We start from the raw sequence: 20,361 nt of genomic DNA on the forward strand, positions 1-20,361 counted from the left end.
TGGAGCTGAAAAACTCTGCTCTTTTGTGAATTAATTAGAAGTTTAAAGATCTGAGACCCAAGAGGAAAGCTGTGTCAAAATGGAGCATCTCTGTTCTGTTTCGAGTCAGACGGTATCAGGTTAGCGATGAAAGCTTCGACCCCAGCCTGTATGCGCAGTTTTCTGCTTTGGAAGGCAGGCTGTTTTAAAAATGTGTAATAAAATGACAGGCTGAATTTGCAGTTACCATGCCCTGAGCGGTGTCTCTGGAAGGGTACTGACCCGACACAGATCACAGAGGAGTCCTGTCACAGCAAAGCACAGATGATGCTGGACCCGGATCGGCTGGAAAATGAGAAGGAATCCTTCCTCTCCCGGCTGGCTTCTTGTCTGATGGGAATGAGCGGTTTGTCAGCGTGAGCTGAACTATGGAGAAGGTCCTTGCTAAGAGGGTATAGTAGATGATTACGCTTTGTGTTTGTGGTGATGCTTGTCTCTGCTTCTGTTTGGTATGTGACTTCCGCTGTGGGGAGAGGTTTTTTCTCCAACAGGATGGAGTTTATGTTGGGGAGATACTGAGGGGGATTTCATAACATGTTTATTGAGACATTTCCAGCACAGGCATAGGAAGGTAGGTGTGTGCACTCTTGCTAACTTCAGAAACAGCCTCTCCTGGCTTGCTTTTAATCACATCTGTGTGGAATAATTAGCTTTGCCATAAAAGTCTGGTGGAAAGAAGTCTTAAACTTGAGCCCTCCAATAAGGAATCCCAAGTGGAAATCACTTGTTGTGTGGACTTTGGAAGTGGCTGCTGGTAAAAATCCTTTTAGGAATTCTTTCAAAACTCTAGGGAAATACCGTTTAGTATCAAATGGAAGTTTTAGGATTATTTGGTTTCATGTCTTTCAACTTTTGTTCCTGTTTTTTGTCTGATTTTCAGTCATCCATAGAATAATAAATGCACATTCAACTCGTGGGGGAATCTCTTAATTTATTGTTAATGATTTTTACTTCAGGAAAGTAGAGACAGCATAATGTATATAGTCATATAAGGTCTTCAAGGACCTTCCTTGAGCCACTTCAAGGAAGGAACCAAAACTTGTCTTTTTGCTTCTGAGACTAGAATTTCTTGTTTTGAAATGAAAGCATTTAGTTATATAGTAGGTCCAACACTTATTTATTTATCAAGTAAGTTTATTTTTGTTTTTATGGCATTATGGTGGTGATATAGGTTTGCTTAATAATCAAGTTAAACTAATATTTGTAAAATAAAAGAATTTGAAATGACATGTCTTGAACCCTCTCTATACAGTTTTTTAAAAAATATTTGTCATAAGGCAAAAGATACACTTGCAAACTCTTTTTTAAAATGCAAAATATTCATGTTTATATTTTCTTACCAGCAAGAGCTGGAAATCAACATTAAACTATGCCATCTAATTAGACTGTGGATAAACAGATGTCATGAGATTATATAACATCAATTTCAGTGTTTAGCAAGCAAATATCTACAGCTACCAATGAAGCATAAGAATTCGTAGAGAATAAATCCCTTTAGGGATAAATCCTGTGTGTGAGATAAGGACCTGTGGATGCCTTTGTTTTTTGGGGGATAATGTTGGGTTGTTGGTCATGTCACAATTTTGGGGTTGTTCTGTTTTTCCTTTAGCCAAGAGATACGTGGGTGGTGGTGGCCTTTGAAAAGTGCCAGTTAGTAGTGTCAAAGTCAAAATTGGGATGGGCTTTCAAATTCAGGTTAGAATTCTAGACTGTTCTGTGTTTTGAACCCATTATTCCAGTAGCTTTTATTGATTTGCACATTTCTATAATCCTGTCATGTTCTGAGAACACTTGAATAGATTATTAAGATAAATTGTTGTTAAACACAGACTATATCTTGGTCATCTCTTGGTCGCCACAAGCAGAGTCACATTAAATTCTCAGGAAATGCTTGTTGGGATTTGAACACATCCTCATCTTTGAAGAGTACACGCTCTTGCCATCTCAAGTACAAGAGACTAGACTTAAATATTTTTTAATACTTTGAAGAGGAAAAATGGTCCACCTCAGTGGCCAAAGCCAGACTGTTAGTTCCAGTCTGGAAGTTTCCAACTGGGGGATTAGTGATCACAGCTGTGTTTCCACAGCAATGGTATGGCATTGTCCACGATGAGTTGTCATGCGTTCCTCTGCAGACGCAGCTCTCATGAAGTGAGAGTAGAAGCTTACTCCTATGTCCTTTCCAGGAACTTTCGAGTCAACATTCTGAAGACAGTGTGCTTCCCAGGGAAGCGTGTAGTGTTCAAATGTGGGGACGATGTGAACAGGGGCGGACTGTAAGCAGAAAGACAGGCCCCGTATGAGCAAGAATTCAGGAAGTAGTCTGCACTGTGCTATGGGGACTCCTGCTTAACTTCAGCTCTCTGCTCAGCCATGGCTGCGGCTACTGTTACTCTCTTAGCAGGTGTTCTGCTTGATTCCATCAGGTCAGTCCTAGAGAAACAGTGCTGTAGACCCACAATTTTCAAGGGGTGGTCCAGGAACCCATGCATGACCCCAAGACCCTTCAAGAGGAAGGCCCTCCCTTCCTACTTGAGTAACAGCTTCATCCTTCTCATACTTCTGCCAAAGCAACATAACCCAGAGCATTGAATATTGAGGAAGGTATGAGGATCTGGATGTCTTCTCCTACAAGACAGTTATAGACCCTTAAAATAGTAGTCTTCTTGCCTTCTTTATTTCAGAAAAATAGGAAAAAAATAATGATTATTTTCCTATAATATGCGACTTACGTTCCATGTAATAAAGTTGCTTTTGTTATTTGAAAATAAAGTAATTAAAAGGTTTTCAGTTGTGTTCTCCTGGTTTTCATGAATGGTAATTAAGAATAGACAGGGCTCTGTGAGACAGGTAAAATCAAGAGGTGCTGTTATAGATGTATTGCCTGGTCAGCATTGGCTGGTTTGATGCTCAGCCTACTTGCTAAAACATACTGTGCAAATAAAGTCAAGTTTGTGGATTCAGTCCCTGTGTGGACAGTGCTGTCTACTTACTTGAACAGTCACAACCAAACAATTTAGAATACTAACTGTAAGAGACAACTTGAAAGTAATACTCAATGGTTCATGGTAGCCGAGGGCCCTTTCTCACTGTATCACTTGTATTAGATCCTTTGATGCTAGCAGTCGTGTGAGGGGAATCTTATAGCTGCTTTCATATTACAGTGAGGAACTGTTACTATTTGAATACCTGGTCTTTTATGATCACATAGTTTGTAAGTTGCAGAGCCAGGTCTGAACTGAAGCATCACGGGTGCAGAGAGCAAAGTCCAAAATGACTAAGAAAGTCAATGACCGATTGACCAAGAACTTCCCCTATACGATAGTGTACATTTGTTTTCAAGCAAGCGCAACTCCTGAATGTTAGTCTTTGCCCCAAGTACCATTTGTAGCATACTAACTGTTACATCTACCCTTCCAAAGTCACCTACCCTTCCACTGTCCATACCTACAGATTCCAACAACCTTTCCATTTACCAAGACAACTACCCTGAGTATGGGATGAAGCCTGCTCTTAAATGTTTTACTTTCTATAGCAAAAAAATAAAATAAAATTAACATCAAACTGTCTTTATTCCATGTTTACTTAGACTTAAAAAGAGCTTGATCAGCCATATATTCTTCATGTTATTTAATTTTGTTATTGTATGCAATGGAAACCTGGTAATGCTTCCTTTTCAAATTTTGACCACAGAAAGCATGGATGTCATTTGAAGATGAGTTAAGGTACCCAAATCATTCCATCTCTCTGTCAGACTCTCTCCTGACTTCACTAATCACTTTTTAGAATACATTTCTACTGGCAGTCCTTACTCAGTACATTCTCATCCAATGAGATGGCATGGGCAAGGTCCTGAGTTCAATTCTCATCACTGCTGAAACAACTACAGAACCCCACTTATTCAATGTGGTTTTAGCACAATCTTTCAGAATCCTCTTATCAACCTTGGGCTGATATAGAAATGGAAAGTTTTATAGATGTCCTGAGTTGATTGATCATTAGACATCATGCAGGTATGTTGAATCATCATATTAATCCCCCTGATAAATACATGATTAAAACTCAGAGGGAACAACTGTGACATTTTGGTTATCTTTTCCAGAAACTTAGAAAAGGTGCATGGTTTCATTTACCAGCATCCAGTAAGACTCCAGCTGCACCAGCTGGTGTGCACAATTTCGTATGACCAATTCAAGAACCCTTCCCCTCACTGACGAATTCTTCCCCACCCTCTGGTGCCGAGTGTCTCACCCTTCAATTCCTTCTGGCCTCTGGTCTCCAGGCCTTTAATTATCTGACTAGGAATCCAAGTCCGGCATACTGTCATTTCCTGGCTGATCTTGCCACAAAGAGTGTTATTTGTGGAGTGCAAGACAGTATTTTTGTTCACAATATTAAGCCTGTCCACATGCAGGAACAAAGTTGTTCCCTGATTTAAAAAATTTTTTAAAGAACCCAAGAAAATGTTTATCTACTCAAGGAAATGTTTTTTTTTTTTTTCTCCTACCTAGCCCAAATTTAGCTCATCACTGTTTTGAGTTGCTACATTTAAAATGCAAATTGTTCCCTGGATTAAATATTTTAGGACAAACGCCAAAACCTCCCACATAATAAGGATCCTGAGGCTTTAACTTTCATCCTGGTTTTGATTTACAATATGCTAAATAAATGGAAAAGTCCCAAGCAGTGGACGTATTTATGTAATCCTCTACACAGAACACCAGAAGTTGCTTCCACATGGATCCTAAGTGGCTGCAGTATCTTAGTAGTAAAAAGGGTATTTCTGAGGCTTGTGTTGTTGTTTAGCTAATCCATAGAATAAATTCATATTTGTTTTGTTAATAAAAACTTCCAAGCTTGGATCACATAATACGATCCCATTTCATTTTCTCTTTCAAAGATCTGTCTACCATTGCCATACTGTCGTGTGAGAAGTAGATAGTATTTAGAGAAGTGACCGTCTTCTGTAGGCCACATGACATCACATGGATGGCCCTTTGGGGAAAGGGAGGTTGGATCAGTGGAATTTGGAAAGTGCATCCAAATTACAGGCCAAAGCAGAAAAAAAAAAAAATGTTCAGCCAAGTCATCCTACTAATTTACACTATAATGTTGCCTTCTTAGAGCATGAAGGATGGATACAAGCATAAATAAGAGGTAAATCTGTGTTTACTAGTTACTTTCCTGTAGTTGTGACGAAATGTGACTTGCTGGGAAAGGCATGTGGCAGGAGTTGGAGGTGGCTGTACATCCTGCAGCTGCAGTCCAGAAGCAGTGGGGAGCAGTGTGGCCAGCCCTCCTCCCATAGACACCCACTTCCTTCAGCAAGACTCTACCTCCTAAGGGTTCCGTGACCTTCCAGAACAGTACCACTGGCTGGGAACTAAGAGTTCACACACGAGGCTGCAGGGGACATTTCCTATTTAAATCGTGGCATCATGAAACCCAAGGACTGTTTTCAGTGATTTTCCTTTGCTTCAGTTTTCTGTTCATACAAAAGATGAGACACAGTGACCTTTACTCACCTCAAGAAATGAAATATGTTAAAACAAACAGAATCGTACATATAACAGCAGGCTATTAGCTGATATGGAATCATTGGAATCTACTGATTTTAAGCTCTGAGATTATTTAATAAATATTATGAAGGTGAGTCAAGGCAGGTGCACAAGTACCTGGTACTCTAGTCACATGAAGGCTTCATGAGATACATCAAATGTTCCTTCAGGGATGGCAAGGCCTGGTTGCTCCAGGGAGCCCCATTTTCTGGTGACTAAGAAAGCAGAGATTCTGTATCAAATATTCCTCAGGCCTCCTAACTCACAGGAGAACAGGACATGTGAGGAAAACCAGAGACGGGAGAAACAGATAAGCATGGCAAGAATTAAGCATCAAGCGACTGACCCTGAGAAACATTAAGGTCCCATGGCTCTGCTGTTTTGATGTGCTCCCACCTTCTCCCCAACAGACAGGAAAGGATTTGGGTCTGACATTAATTTGGGACACCTGTCATCCACCTCATGTATGGACTATGTCAATGTGAGCCGCTATCTCCTTCCAACTTTCATTGTGTTCTTATTTGGGAAAAGACATTTCCTGAAATAAATGCGGTCGTAATTTCCAAAAGAACTGCATTTTCCTTAATCTGCATGTTTAGATAAGGAGCTTCTCCATCTGTGATCATTACTATCAACTGTCAACTCGAGGGATCTAGCACCAGGCAGGAGGCAAGGCTCTGGGCATGTCTATGAAGGGATTATCCAGATCGGGGGGAATAAAGATGGAAAGAGCCACCGCAACTGTGGGCAGCACCATCCCTTAGGCTGCAATCCTAGACTGAATAAAGGGAGAAAGTGAGCTGAGCACTAATACTCATCTCACTCTGTTGTCTGATGGCGGATTGCAATATGACCGGCTGCCTCAAGTTCATGGCTTCCTCTGGGTTCCAGTTTCATAACAACAACAACAAAATTTCCAGCTTGAAATTCCAGGTTACCGTCTATCATTGAGGGAAGTCCAGGCAGGAACCCACAGGCAGGTCTGCTTGCCATCCACACAGCATTACCTCTGATGGAGGAACCACAGCAAAGAAGCATGGCAGAAACCTTGGGGGATGCTGGCTCACAGGCTGTCTTATTCTCAGTGAAGCACCACCTGCCTAGGGCTTATACCTCCCAGAGTGGGACCTCCAACCACAATTAACAATCAAGTCAGTCCCCCACAGACCAATCTAACCCATAGGCCCATGGGACCCAGACAGGTCTCCAATTGAGATTTTCTTCAGATAATTCTAAGTTGTATCAAATAGACAGAGTTAACTAGGACACCCACCGTGATGGACTTTCCCTTCAAATGGGAAGCCAAAATAAATCCTTTGTCCCTTAAGTTGCCTTTATGGGGTATCTTATCACAGCAATGAGAAAGTAAGAAACACCAGCGCTGTTCACAGGTCAGGGCTGCTGAGCTGTGACAAGTCTGTGGAAGATGTGTCTCTCCCATTGCTGTGTGTTAACACTGCTCTTTGTCCCTGGAGACAAAACATGCCCAAATGCAGCAGGCATTTCAAACAAGTTGGGTAATAAATATGTCTACCAAATATATTTCTCAAAAATAATTTCTGTGCCTATGGTTATTTTTCAGCCTATTGATACAACCCATTACATATCAGAATGACCAAAGATTGAGTGTGAGATTTAAGATGAGTGTATCCCTTTTATATGACCGTTATGCACACACAAATACAAGCAAGCTTGTCCTGTACAAAAATTCCCCTGAATGGAATAAAGTGAATGGTGAACTTTGTTTACAAGAGTTCACAGACACCTTAGGTGAATAGCTACACCCATTTTCACGTATGTTGGGTACCCTAGCCACAACAGAACTTTAGTGAACATTGTTCCTGCCTTTGATAATTTAGGGAAGTCACAGCTCATCTTTAGTCATAGGGGTGGAGTCTGCATCCTGGAGGTGTCTGGTTGTCTAATCACATCATTGTATCAATTCCTAAATGTTATTTAAGTATCTGGCTAACATAAAGCCTACTGTGCCGAAGGCCACTGCAACGTTTTACAACCTCTGTATTATGAGGATGATAGAAGTTTTAAGTCAAGATGCTTTGAAATCCCATCAGCACAAATCAAGACAAAATGCCACTGTATTGACCTTAGAGGATTAAGACATACACAACTCTTTTCCTTTATATTTCCTTTTCCTTTTCTTTGCAACATAAGCAAACCAGCCTTTTTTTTTTTTTTTTAATGTATTGTTTGCTGGTTTTGAGGTATGGTCTCACTATGTCCTGACCTTGACCTTGGGGTGATCCTCCTGCCTCAGCCTCAAAAAGCTGTGATCACAGGTATGAGCCTTCCTGCCCAGGCTGAAACTGGCTTTCTATGCCTCAGAAATTTTAAGATCAATTTGCATCCTGTTCTGTTAGCCAGTGTCAACTTTATGTTGGAAAACCTTGGAAATAACTCATCCTGCACCAATACCCATCCACCCCTACCAACACTCCCATGGTAAGAAAATAAAAATCATACCTATATTTTTATTTCTAATCTGGCTCCAGTTAAAAGCTCAGAGATCAGCAAGCTGGGTGAGGCAAGACCTTCCCCCTTGGGGCTGAGATTCTGGGTCCTCCCTCTGAGGTAAACCAGATCATGGCAGACAGAGGACAGTGGAGTTTATTAGAATGCAGCAATGGGCAATCTCTTTAAAACACCGCCTTTGCAAAAACAAAAACCTAGCAGTGCCGCATGTGTTTCTGAGCTGTTCCCCACCCCTGCCTCCTGTGTTTAAAGATAACAGTGGGGTGTTGCTCTGCATTCAGTTTAAGGGGAGGCACTCTGCACAGACGCCCAGCAGGTTTGAAATGTACAACAGCAGGGCCGGCCTGGCAGAGGTCCCAGTGAGAAGATACTAGCCATGCCTAACATGTGTTCAGGGACACTGGCCTCATTTTAGGGAGGAACTGAGGTTATTTCTAGGCAGCCGTGTGGCTGTCAGAGGAAATGCATGGAAGCAGCATTGGACTTGAAGCGCTTGAGGATGATGATTACTTAGAGAGAGAGACCCTTCAGTAGCTGTGCTCACACTCATTAAGTCATGGCCCGCTTCCTTCCCTTCCACTTCCGACTGATTGATGGGTAGAAAACGCTGGCTCATTTCCAGTTACTAGACAGCAACTGAGCCGAAAGAGCAAAAGTATCTCTGATCATTCAAGTTTCCATCAAGTCCTCGCCTGTAAAGATGCTTAGAACGTCCCCTTGTATTGAAGACCTCCACCGCACTTCCAAACACATGCCTTATAAAGAACTGAGCTATGTATAACTAGGCCAGTTGAGTTCGCTCCTTGAGTTGGGCAACAACCAGAAAGGCCAAGAAAGGCCTGGAGAACCAGAGCGTTGTTGACAGGCAGCATACCGTAGCGTGAATGTCACACGTGTTTGAGACATGTGCCATCGTTGGCCTTCTTTTGGTGGAAAGTTAGACCACCATGGGAAATGACTGGAAAACGGCATACAGTGGTTTACTCTCAGACCTCTGGAGACTCGGAGTGGTCACTGTGTCTGGTTGTATCTTCCAGTGTGTGAATCAGCTCCCGTCCAGTAGGGGGAAAATATAATTGTTGAATTTGGGTGTTGCTCTTGTTCTTTTGAGTCTTAGACCTCACCATGTAGCCCAGGCTAGTCTTGAATTTCCAAGCACCATGTTTCAGTCTCCCAAGTGCTAGGGTTATAAGGTTATAGGTGGTATCATATAAAATTATATGCAACAATATAAGATTATATGTTGCCAGGCATAGCAAAAGGGGGAAAAATCCATTCTTTGTTTGATATGCTTGTCAAGAGACATTGATCTGCACCTAACCCCAAAACCTTGGTCACAGAAGAGCAGAGTCTCAGGGCACTTAGCTTATTTTGGGTGAAGGACATCACATTCTAAGTGGCATTAGTGACTTAGTCCTGGATCACATTAGTTATCTTGAAAAATTCTGCCAAGTGGCTCTGGTTATGTTTCAAAGCCGTAAATGACACACGAAGTGTTGCTAAGTGGGCTGCCCTGCTCTGTTAGGCTTTTCTTGAATGAGAATAATTTATACACCTGTTAATTTATTCATCAATAAAGTTTGGCACTCTAAGAAAGGCCCATATCCTCAGTGTCTGAATGTAAATTTTGTCTTTGGAAGGTGGGGCATCAAAGAGTGTGTGAAGTGGTGGCATGTAAAAACTGAAAGATTATTGAAAGCCAGATTTTCAATTTGGGCTTTAATATTTAATCTCCATTCCGGTGTGTGTGTGTGTGTGTGTGTGTGTGTGTGTGTGTGTGTGTGTGTGTGTGTGTAGACAGAGCCTAAGTGCTGAGATTAGAAGTATGTGCTATTATATCTAGCTAAGACCTTACCATTATTTTATATCAATTAAAACACCTTCAAAATGCCTCTCACACTCCTCACTTTTTCATTTAGGTGCTTTCTCCCAAAACTGCAGACCATGCTAGCAAACATAACCATATTTTTATTTAATTTTTGGTAGGCACATAGTTTACACATTTGTCTAAGGTCTGTGTGTATGTATTTGGTGCTCAATGATATGTCAAAGTCACTGCCATAGATACTGTCTTAACCATTCATTACCTCTGTGATGAAAGCACACCCTGACCTCTCCTTCAACCTTTTGGGGCTCACAGTTCAGTGTTGTTAGCTGCAGTGACCGGCCTGTGCAGTAGCTAGTATACTCCTAACTGCTAATAGCGCCTACTGGTCAGCCTCTCTTTGTGCAGTCACTCTTCAGCAGTCTCTACCTTCTCCTATCCAGCATTTTGCTTCCAACTTCTGTAAGATTGGCTTTGAACAAATCCTCGTGTGAGTGAGGTCATATGTCATATGCCTTTCCCAGATTCACCCATGTCCCTACATTGCATTTCTTTGTATGACTGAATAGGAGTCCATTGTGTATGCGTACCATATTTCTTTAATCGGTTTCTCCACTAAGGGGCACTCAGGTTGATTTTAATTTCTTGGCTACTGTGAATATTGACAAAGCGATATTTGAATGATAACCTGACTCAGGGTCCCCCCTAGGTTGTGTATCAGACTCATCTAAGCTGTCTTCCTCAGAACATTCCATCTCAGAAAAATGGAGTCTCCATCTCTGGGGGTGAGAAGTCGGGGTGAGGGGCAGCTCTTGAAGCAGGGAAGGTTGGCAGCAAGGCTTCTGTTGTTTATGCTGTTAATTAATTTGGGTAATACACAGGTTATGTGCTGACCCGGAGCCCCTCATGGCTTCCTAGCTTTGAGATGAGGCTGTATCTGCTGTATCCAGGGCAAAGCTCTTCCCTGTAGCTCCCTTGGCTCTTCATCTCTCTAGGGATTTCTTCTTTTCCAGAGAGATTGTCCTTTCTACTTCTGGACCCTCCATAATCTTCTTTTCTTTTCTCTCTTCACCAACCAAGTATCCCTCCAAAGTCCCACTTCTTCCTCCATTTCCCCCAGCTGCACATGTAAGTTGTGGAAATAGCTCTTCCTGATGAATTTCTTGATTCATTGCTGTGGGTTTATCTGTGAATTCTCATTGTGTGGGTGACTGCACCCTCAAGCTAGAGGGCAAAGATCAGCCTTCAACAAGATTACAATCTCTCCTTATGGAGCAACTAGTACCTAAACAGAATAGAGAAAATAGTGTAGGGGCCCAGCAAGAGCAGGGATCTAATCAAATAACAAATGTGGACTCTCTGAGCTGGACCTAGGCTTTCATTTGAGTCTGTTAGAGGATCGTTTTGGGAAGGGGGTATGCAGGGGACTGATGAGCACCATTAACAGTGTTATGGTTGTGGGTGAGGCCACAGTGTTAGGGGATTGTGAGGGCCAGTCCAGGAATGATAAGTTGTCTACATTGCCTTCAATAAGAGTGTCCCTGTCTTACCTCAGATTGGAAGTATGTGTTTGGGTGGGTTTTTAAGGACCTTTGAAATCATTTCAGCAAATGGGTAGGAGACAGTGAGTTAGAAGTGAATGGCTAGGAGATGCTGAGTGAAAAGCAGAGACCCTTTTTCAAAGGAAATGTATCCTCCAACCCTGATGTTGAAGCAGATAAAGGCGCATGTCCTTGGAATGAAACCGAAGATGAGCACTTGGAGTGGCTTACTGAGCCTTGGTTGCAGAGTTCCCAAACTCAGAGCCATGGGGATCCCAGTTTGAAAGCCACTGATGTGGAGAGTGTGGGCTTATGATCCTGGGCTGTGTTTCCTCAAACAAGACCTCTACTTATGAAACTTCTGCCTCTCTAAAGAAGATTCCTTTCATGGATAAATGTGTAAAAAAAAAGAAAAAATGACTGGCAGATCGGCTCAGTGACAACCTGAGTTCATTTCCCAGAACCTGTGTAAAAGTGGAAGGGGAGAACCAACTCTACGAACTTGTCCTCTGACCTAACACCCACACATCTGATCCTCAGATGTCCCACACATGTCACCCAGACACACACTAAATAAATACTTTAAAAGTTAAAGCAGAAATGACTGGTCACTATGAATGTATAATAATTCACAACACATTATAAGAATACATAGAAAGTGCTTCATGGTGCCTGTGTCACAGAAGGCCCTCAGTAAGTTGCAGCTGTTGACGTGTTATGACTTGTTATAACTAGAAGTGGTGTCCTGGGAACTCGTAAAGATTGTTCCACACTTCTGACAAATTAAATTATTGACAACTGGTGTTTTGTTAGTTGGTTGGTGGCGGTTGTTGTTTTTGATCTGGTTAAAAGGCCAGATCTAAGGCCTGAGCTAGCCAAGGAGCAGAGTAAATGAAGGATAGGAAGGAGATGGGTGTGTTTTCAGCTGTAGCGCAAGCTCAGACATTGCGGAAGACAACAAAGATCAGCCTTCTGAGGCAGAGGAACTGCAGAGGTCAAAGGTAACATGGAAGCAGAAACCATGAACACAAGGCGGGGGGTGAAGCCTAGGAGATGCCCAGGGCTCCTGCTCCATTGCAAAGCCCTACAGCACTTACACAGAATGGCGATGACGAGGTGGACAGGAAATAAACTTGTCCAAGAGCAGATACAAGAAAAGCCAGCCTGGCTCTGTTCTACACAAGCCCCCGAGGAAAAAGGAAGTCTTCCCTGAGGATTGTAACCCCCAGGAATCTCTCATAGCATTGCCAGTTTGAGCCAGAAATTTACCTGTGTAGCCCAGAAAGTGAACAGTCCTCAAGACAAGCATTTGGTTTCTAACTACCTTTGGGTTGGTCAAACCTGGTAGAAAAGAGCTCAGGTTCCTCTTGGACTATGGGCAGCATTAGAAGTGCTGAAACATCACCAAGAGCCATTTCTAAAGAATATGGGCTCATAGTCAGTAATTTCAAATCACGGAATTGTAATTGGTATATTTGCTCTGTTTGTTTGTTTAATTTTGGGTTGTTGGACTTCCTTTTCCTTTTTTTTCTTTTCTTTCTTTCTTTCTTTTTTTTTTTTTTTTTTTTTTTTTTCGTGAAATAAGGACTCACTCTTTAGCCTTGGCTTGACTCAGAATCCTAACGTTCCTCCTATCTCCACCTCCCAAGTGCTGGGACTATGGCATGAACCATCACACGAAACTGATATGATCACTTAGTTGATAATTTTGAAGTCCATTCTTAGGACAGTGATCCATAGCCTAGGCTACATTATCTAAGTAGCTTTCACCCCCATCATTCACACATGTTGGGTGTATCTTTATCAAACCAGACATACCCCCAAAGATACTACTTCCAAATAAGGTCATACGCTGAGGACACACATGGACTTGAATCTTAGAAGGACATCATTCTAGCTTCCTTACCACCTCAGAAGTATTACAAGAGCTGGGTCCATTTTTAAGTGCTTACACAAGTAGCTCATATTACAGTAAGTTACAATGATGTAATTGAGTTAGCATAAGCCCCTGCAAAGGCTTAGCATATCATCAGAGCTAGGAAGTATCTCTCCCTACTGAGACTTGCCACTCAGCAAACGATTGCTCTTTGCAGACACTGAACTCTGCTCAATGCCATCAATATTCTGGGGCAGGTGAGGAGGCCTAACTGTGAGACAAGTTCATACTAGTGTGTGGCTCTATCCCTGAAGCTGTTTCCTTGACAAAAGGCACATGATTCCTCTTCCTTTCCTGGCTAAAAGGATGGCCGAGGAAACAAGACATCAACCGTGTCAAAAGAGATGTTAAGATTCACGTTGTTCCTCAGATTAGGGCAGCTGAGGGAAAGCCATTGCTGCCTGCCAGTTTGCATTCATCTCAGAGCCCCGTATCTATAAGCAGTGGCCTCCTCTGTGTGGCTAAGTGTGCAAGAGACTTCAGCTTCTCTTTGTGCCTGACTTCCCTCCATGGACATTGTCAGCTGCCATCTTTAGATGCCTATTTAAATATAACATGTGAATGGGACATTGTTCAGATAGAATGTCCAAGATTTAAAGAAAGAGGAGGGGAGGGAGGAAGTAAGGGAGGGAGGGAGGGAGGGAGGGAGGGAAGGAGGGAGGGAGGGATAGTGTGTAGGCTGTGTTAAGGATAAGCCTAGTTATTTGAGGAGGTAAGAGCTTAAATGGAATAGTGTGCCTACTACAGAGTGTTTTATAGAGCTTTTTAATGTTAAGAAAATAATAAATGTAGGTGTGCCAGAGGATCCCAGACTTAACAATAACTTAATAACATTTTTCAAGTCAATGAGGGTACAAAAAGCTACCTGCAATCAGCAGAAATGACCGTTACAGTGTTGAATTGGGGGCTTTTTCTGGGCTAGCCACTTGCACTATATACTTTTTATATACACTTTTATAACACAATGGCAATGAACCACAGCTCCTACTCAGCCACTTGATCACAAGGGTGAACCACTGGTATTCTCTAGGACACTGTGTTGCTAGGATACTGTGTTGCTAGGATACCATGCTGCTAAACCCAGGATGGATGGTAGATTACATATATCATTTCCAACTCAGAATATTTGCAGCTCGTGATGGGCTTATCGGACTGTGGCATCAGGTTAAGGGTCAGCTCTTTTACCATGCTGTACACAGGAGAGTTGGGAGAGAGCAAAATATACCAAGATGAAGGTGGATGGGGCCTCCTTTGCACATCATGGGTAGTGGTGGGGCCACTCAGATGCAGTCAGTGCTCACTATGTAAGCAAGACGGGATGATGTACTGAATTGCTTTCAGATGGTTGAGGGGAGAAAATGAGCAACTCCTTGAACTTAAATAAATCATGTTCAGAGTTATCATTTTTCTACAGGCCTGGCTTTGTTCCTGTTTTCTTGCTTTTTATCCTGTTACCCAGATCCTCCACCATTTTCTGGTAGAATATCCAGAAGCAGGTGTGCTCTCCTGTGACAGTGGCAAAGGTGTATGTGACCAAGGGCTGAGAACAGTGAAGATAACTTGTCCCTTCCCGATCCTGACGTTCTGAGGCTACAAATAAGCGACTTTAAGGAACCACTCAGTACCAGGGTCAATAGATTGAAAAAAAAAAAGCAGTTGGATGATGTGCTCTACAAAGACTTGTTTTATATTTATTGACTTATTTGTTTGAGGTGGAATTGCACACGCCACTGTTGATGTGTGGGAGTCAGAGGACAAATCCAGGGAGCTGGTATTGAACCCATGTTGTCAGGTTGGGGGGCAAAGTGCCCTTAGCCACTGAGCCATCTCACCAGCCCTATTAGAGAGTATGTCATTGATACAGCATGAATTTTTAAATCAAAACGAAACCTTAGTCTCCTGAGATACTTAAAATGGGGTGCAAATTACATATACATATGCAGCATGTACAACCCATATATGTATGCAGCTTTGGGGTGTACATGCATGTACACCCCTTTCATGGTGTCTGAAAGTCATTAATTCCACAGAATACCCTAGCCCCACCTATCCCAAGATCCATGGGTACTCAAGTGCCTTATATAAAATGGTATAGTATTTTCATAGAACCCATGCATTGCACGCACACAGCTCTATTTAGACTACTTGGGATTGTCACATAAATGCTGTGCAAGTTTTATACTAGGAAATCATGATATGTAAAAAAACACAAACACTGTACCTATTCAGCACACACAGTTTAAAATGGTGTGGAACCCTAGGATAAAGGTTGACCATGTGCAGTAGTCGAAGGAAGGAACATAGTTGGTAACTTTCACTATTCTCACGAGGACCCATGCCTTAGATAGGTTAAAATAAAAAAGAAAGAAGAAATGCAGGCTCAAACTAGTTATGTGTGTTTTGCTTTAGAAACTTGGATAGGACTTTTTTTTTTTTTTTAGGAAAATGGGCCACATACAGAACTGCCAGATCTTTTTTAAATCTGGAAGCAGTTCAGAGGCTCTTTTCCTTGAATTATCACACCTCCTTTTAGCCTCCCTAGCTGCAGTTTTTAGGCACCAGAGTCAGAATCCGTATGCGCAGCTCACAGTTCCCACCTCTGGCCTCTGAGATGTGCAGACAGACTGGCAGCATCCTGTTGGCAGGACAGCAATGCAGCCTTTCCATGCACAGGCACTGATACAGAGTCAAGCAGGACTGGGGGTCAGATATCACTGCACAGTGAGCCCTCCTTGCACAGCTGGTTCTGTCTGAACTTGATTTTGTCTCCCCCAGCCCCCACACCTCGCTCCCACCCTCCCGGAGCAGAGGACTGAACCCAGGACCTTGTGCTTGCTAGGCAAGCGCTCTGCCACTGAGCTAAATCCCCAGCCCCTCTGTCTGAACTTGAAAAGCCCACCTTCCCTCAGGAGAAGGCCTCTTTATGCACTGCGGGTTTTTCCTTGAATTCCTGCAAATTGACTGATGAGAACACATATTCTCTCCATGCCCACCCCTTGTTATCTACCCTGTATAAATGGCTTATGTGCCTCATGCAAATTCTGATTTGATTTGAATCAACTAGTATCAAGTAAATGCTATGGAAGTAATGTTATATAGTATTATTTAAAAATAAAGACAACACAAAATAAATAAATAAGCCCACCCTGGTCTACCTGTACAGGGCCCACATTTTTAAAAAAGTATTCTTGATTCCTAGCTAAGTGAGTCTATATATGTGGATAAACCGGACAGATCCAAATATCTTGGGATGATCAGGGTCAACTATGTGTGGTAGTTAAAAGAAGAAAATTAGCTTATAACTTTTACTCGTCATTTGAGAAACCAGCCCTCTGATAGTACTGTAGTATTCTCCGAATGCCCTGGCTCTGACACACAGTGTTTGATTTCTGGCCTTGATCTTGGAGTCATAGCAAATTCTCAAGCTAAATTGCATGGCTGCAGCTGTTACTGCCTGGGAAGGCTCTTGTATTGTTCTCAAACTACATGTGATTATTAGTTATTTCTATCCAATGTGGGTAGTTATTGATTCATTCACAAAACCTTCACAGGTACCTGCCATACATCAAGGTTGCTCCTAGTTAAAAGGAAATAGAAAGATGGGTGTCACACACAGGGTCTCTTACCTGGACGAGGTCTAGGTGTATGGCAACCCAACCAGGCCTAAGATTGATGCCTCCCTTAAGCGTATAGTCTTGAAGTAAGAAGTTTTATGCGTTGGCAGCTGCTTTTTCTGAGAAGAGTTGGCCCTCCGGACAGATGGCAATTCTGAGAACATGTTTAGCTGTCACAAAGGGGTGTGAGTGGCACAGGGCACGGAAGGTGGTGTGCATTGGACAGTGAGCAGAGTGGGCCCCAGAGAAGGACCACTCAAATCAAAATGTGAACCATAGTGAGGAATAAGGGACAGTCTGCCAGAGTGAGACTTACTGTGACACAGGGGAGGGTGACAGGGATCCCGGGGGGCAGTGGCCTCTCTTGGGGAGGGCTCTGGCAAGTCAGTGCTCACTTATATTTACACCATAGAACCAAAGACCCTTTGGCAGACCAGAACTCCCTTCATCTTGGCTAAGGTGCCAGGCCTGAATGGTTGCTCCTCAAAGACTGCCATCTGGGTGGCTTCCCATCATCTGGGTGGCTTCCCAGATGGGTGCTTCCTAATCTACCCTTGCTTGTTCTGAAGGCTTATGATTCTGTGAGGGAGAAGGATAGGTGTTTTGAAACCTATGTCTTTGTGCGGTAAACTACCCAGCACTAGATGGAATGTATGTGTTGGGAGCTGCAAGAGTCTTAACTGGGCTTTAAAGATGGAGAGGCGTCTGTTCAAGGGGGCTTTCAACCAGGTGGATAGTGGACCTACTCCTCTTAAAAGCCTTTCCCTGCATGATTGCATTTCTAACTGGCAGGGAGATGTTTCTGGATCTAGTCTCAGGAAGTCCTGCTCTGAGTTGAGATGCGCCCAGCAGGCTCCTTCCTGCAGTGTGCAGGCCCATCTTTGCAGTGGTCTCTTCCCATTGTCCTGTTGTCCTCTTTTGCTGAAGGGGTTCTCCCCTGCCTTTGTTGCTGTTAGAGATGAGTAGCATTCAGAGAGTGAACTGGCTGCCTCATTTTCTTGTGTTTGGACGTCATACACTGTTCCCGAGAGAGCACTCCAGGCTGTGGCCTCAGCCAGCTTGGAAACATAGACAATTCACTCCACACTTCTTGTCTTTGCTGCATGCTTTTCTTTTTATTTTTTATTTTTATTTTTATTTTATTTTATTGCGGCATGCTCTTCCTGTAGAAAAACATGTTCTTAATGCAGGAAGGGTCCCATTAAGCACCACAGTGGGAACTTAGCAACTGAAAATACCCACTTGAGGCTGTGCACCAATAGAAAAAGTGCCCCTTGCTTTGGGAAGCCGTCAGGTGAAAACTCGGCTGTGATAAACACAGGAAAAAGGAATCAGTGGACTTCTGATAGAGAGCAGCTGTGATGCCCAAGACAGTGTAGGGTTTTCCCTGGAGATTGTGTATTGCTTTAGGATGGCCACATTTCTTGAGAAATTATCTCTCGATGCAGAGTAAGTTTGGATATCTCAAAAGGAACAACTCTGTGTGCTTGGAACTTTTTTATTAATGTGTGTGAGTGTTGGCCTGCATGTCAGTATGAGCTCAGTGTGTGTGCCTGGTGCCCACAGAGGCCAGAAAAAGGACATTGGAACCCCTGAAACTAGAGTCAAAGATGGTTGTGAGCCACTATGTGGAGGTACTGGGAACTGAACCTGGGTCCTCTGCAAGAGTAGCCAGTGCTCTTGACCTCTGGGCTAAGAGTTCGCCCTATTTCTCTGGACTTGTTAGAGAATGTTATCAGTGTTTCCATGCCGGCAATGAAACAGTCCAGTGGCTTTCCCCCAGTTTGTACCAACTAGCTGGGTGCTTGTCCATAGGTGTGTTAGCCTCCTTGGTCACCACAATGCTTTTTCTTCTTTCTCCTCAGTCTGATGCCAACGCAAGTTACTTGAGAGCAGCTCGGGCAGGACACCTGGAAAAGGCCCTTGACTACATCAAAAATGGAGTGGACATCAACATCTGCAACCAGGTGAGCTGTGGTTATGGTTGTCATTTGGTATTTGAGTCAAAACTCTCAGGTTCCTTAAAGCTCTCATGAAATATTGGCAAGATTTTTCTCCGTTTGTCAGGAGGTTGGTTTCATAGATGTTAAATTATGTCAGCCCAATGTTGTCAGACTATTGGGCCCTGTCAAAGGGATGTCAGGAGAGGCAGGACTATAGTGACTAATGATTCCTAATACTTAGTAAATAATGCCCCCGCTCCTAGCTTTCATATTTTATCCCCGCTCCACATTCCCATGTGGCACACATGCGGGACATTGGTAGGGGGTCATCTGAAGAGCCTGAGGTGGGCTGTGGACTGTTGAGTACTCAGTTTTCAGTCCTCTTTCCCTTCACTTTCCATCAGAATGGGTTGAACGCACTCCATCTTGCTTCCAAAGAAGGTCATGTGGAAGTGGTCTCTGAGCTGCTACAGAGGGAAGCCAACGTCGATGCGGCCACAAAGGTCAGTGTCATGGGTTCTGTGGTTTTTGTTACCTGCCTAGTTCTATAAAGGGTCAACCCTCAGTAAGAATAAGGGTTGGTCACCTGCCTAGTTCTATAGAGGGTCAACCCTCTGCAAGAATAAGGTTATCATTCTCATGAGCTGTTCATCAGCTCCATTATCTGTGCATCTCAGAGGCATTGAGCAAGCTGTTAAATCATGTACCATGCCTCTCATTTCACAGAAAGGAAACACAGCCTTACACATCGCATCTCTGGCTGGGCAAGCGGAGGTGGTCAAGGTCTTGGTTACGAATGGAGCAAACGTCAACGCACAATCTCAGGTAAACCTACAACTGTGTTGCAAAGGACTTTGGCCATCACTTACCAATAAAGCTTCCAGCCCAAGCACTTGCTTGAGTTGCACATTGACTAAGGGCACATGACTTGAAAACTCATATTTTTTTCAAGTAGTTATCAGAGTTCATTAAACTTTTATGTATCTTTATTTACAATCTATGTCATGAAAGGTAGAATTTTCAACTGTGGTCTACCTTGAAAAGGCCGTGATTGACAGATCCACCTATGAATGACTGTGCCTGGCAGTCACATACAAACGCTCAGCAGATCTTGGAAATGGGGTCTTTTACACTGTTTTATGATGCTGTCTGACCTGGGTCCAGTCTCAGTGTTGCTACTTTACATGGGAAATGAAGAAACATAATAGAAAAAGCTCCAGGATTTTCAGAGCTCACGGTGCTTTATTAGTTGGACCCTGGAGGAAACTACTTAATCCCTCTATACTAATGAAGGCAGCATTGTTGCTAACTGAAACAAATAAAATAAAATAAAAACAACCCAGAAACTTCAAAAGTCTCCAGTCTTTAAAATGTTCAGGCTATTTGTGCTGAATATAAGCCCCCATATAATTTCT

The 20,361-nt window shown here is 42.9% G+C and overlaps 1 protein-coding gene across 10 annotated transcripts in view; it reads left to right on the forward strand.

The window, feature by feature from the left end:
• Positions 1-20,361, forward strand: part of Ank3 (ankyrin 3) — a 310,708-nt gene that overhangs the window by 84,304 nt on the left and 206,043 nt on the right. For all 10 annotated transcript variants that reach the window (XM_036167577.1, XM_036167578.1, XM_036167580.1 and 7 more), the window contains exons 2-4: positions 18,869-18,970; positions 19,351-19,449; positions 19,673-19,771. In XM_036167577.1, coding sequence (XP_036023470.1) covers positions 18,869-18,970; positions 19,351-19,449; positions 19,673-19,771 — 300 coding nt within the window. The remainder of the gene's footprint in view (positions 1-18,868; positions 18,971-19,350; positions 19,450-19,672; positions 19,772-20,361) is intronic.

Source organism: Onychomys torridus, chromosome 18 (assembly GCF_903995425.1).
Source record: "Onychomys torridus chromosome 18, mOncTor1.1, whole genome shotgun sequence".
Taxonomy (NCBI): Eukaryota; Metazoa; Chordata; class Mammalia; order Rodentia; family Cricetidae; genus Onychomys; species Onychomys torridus.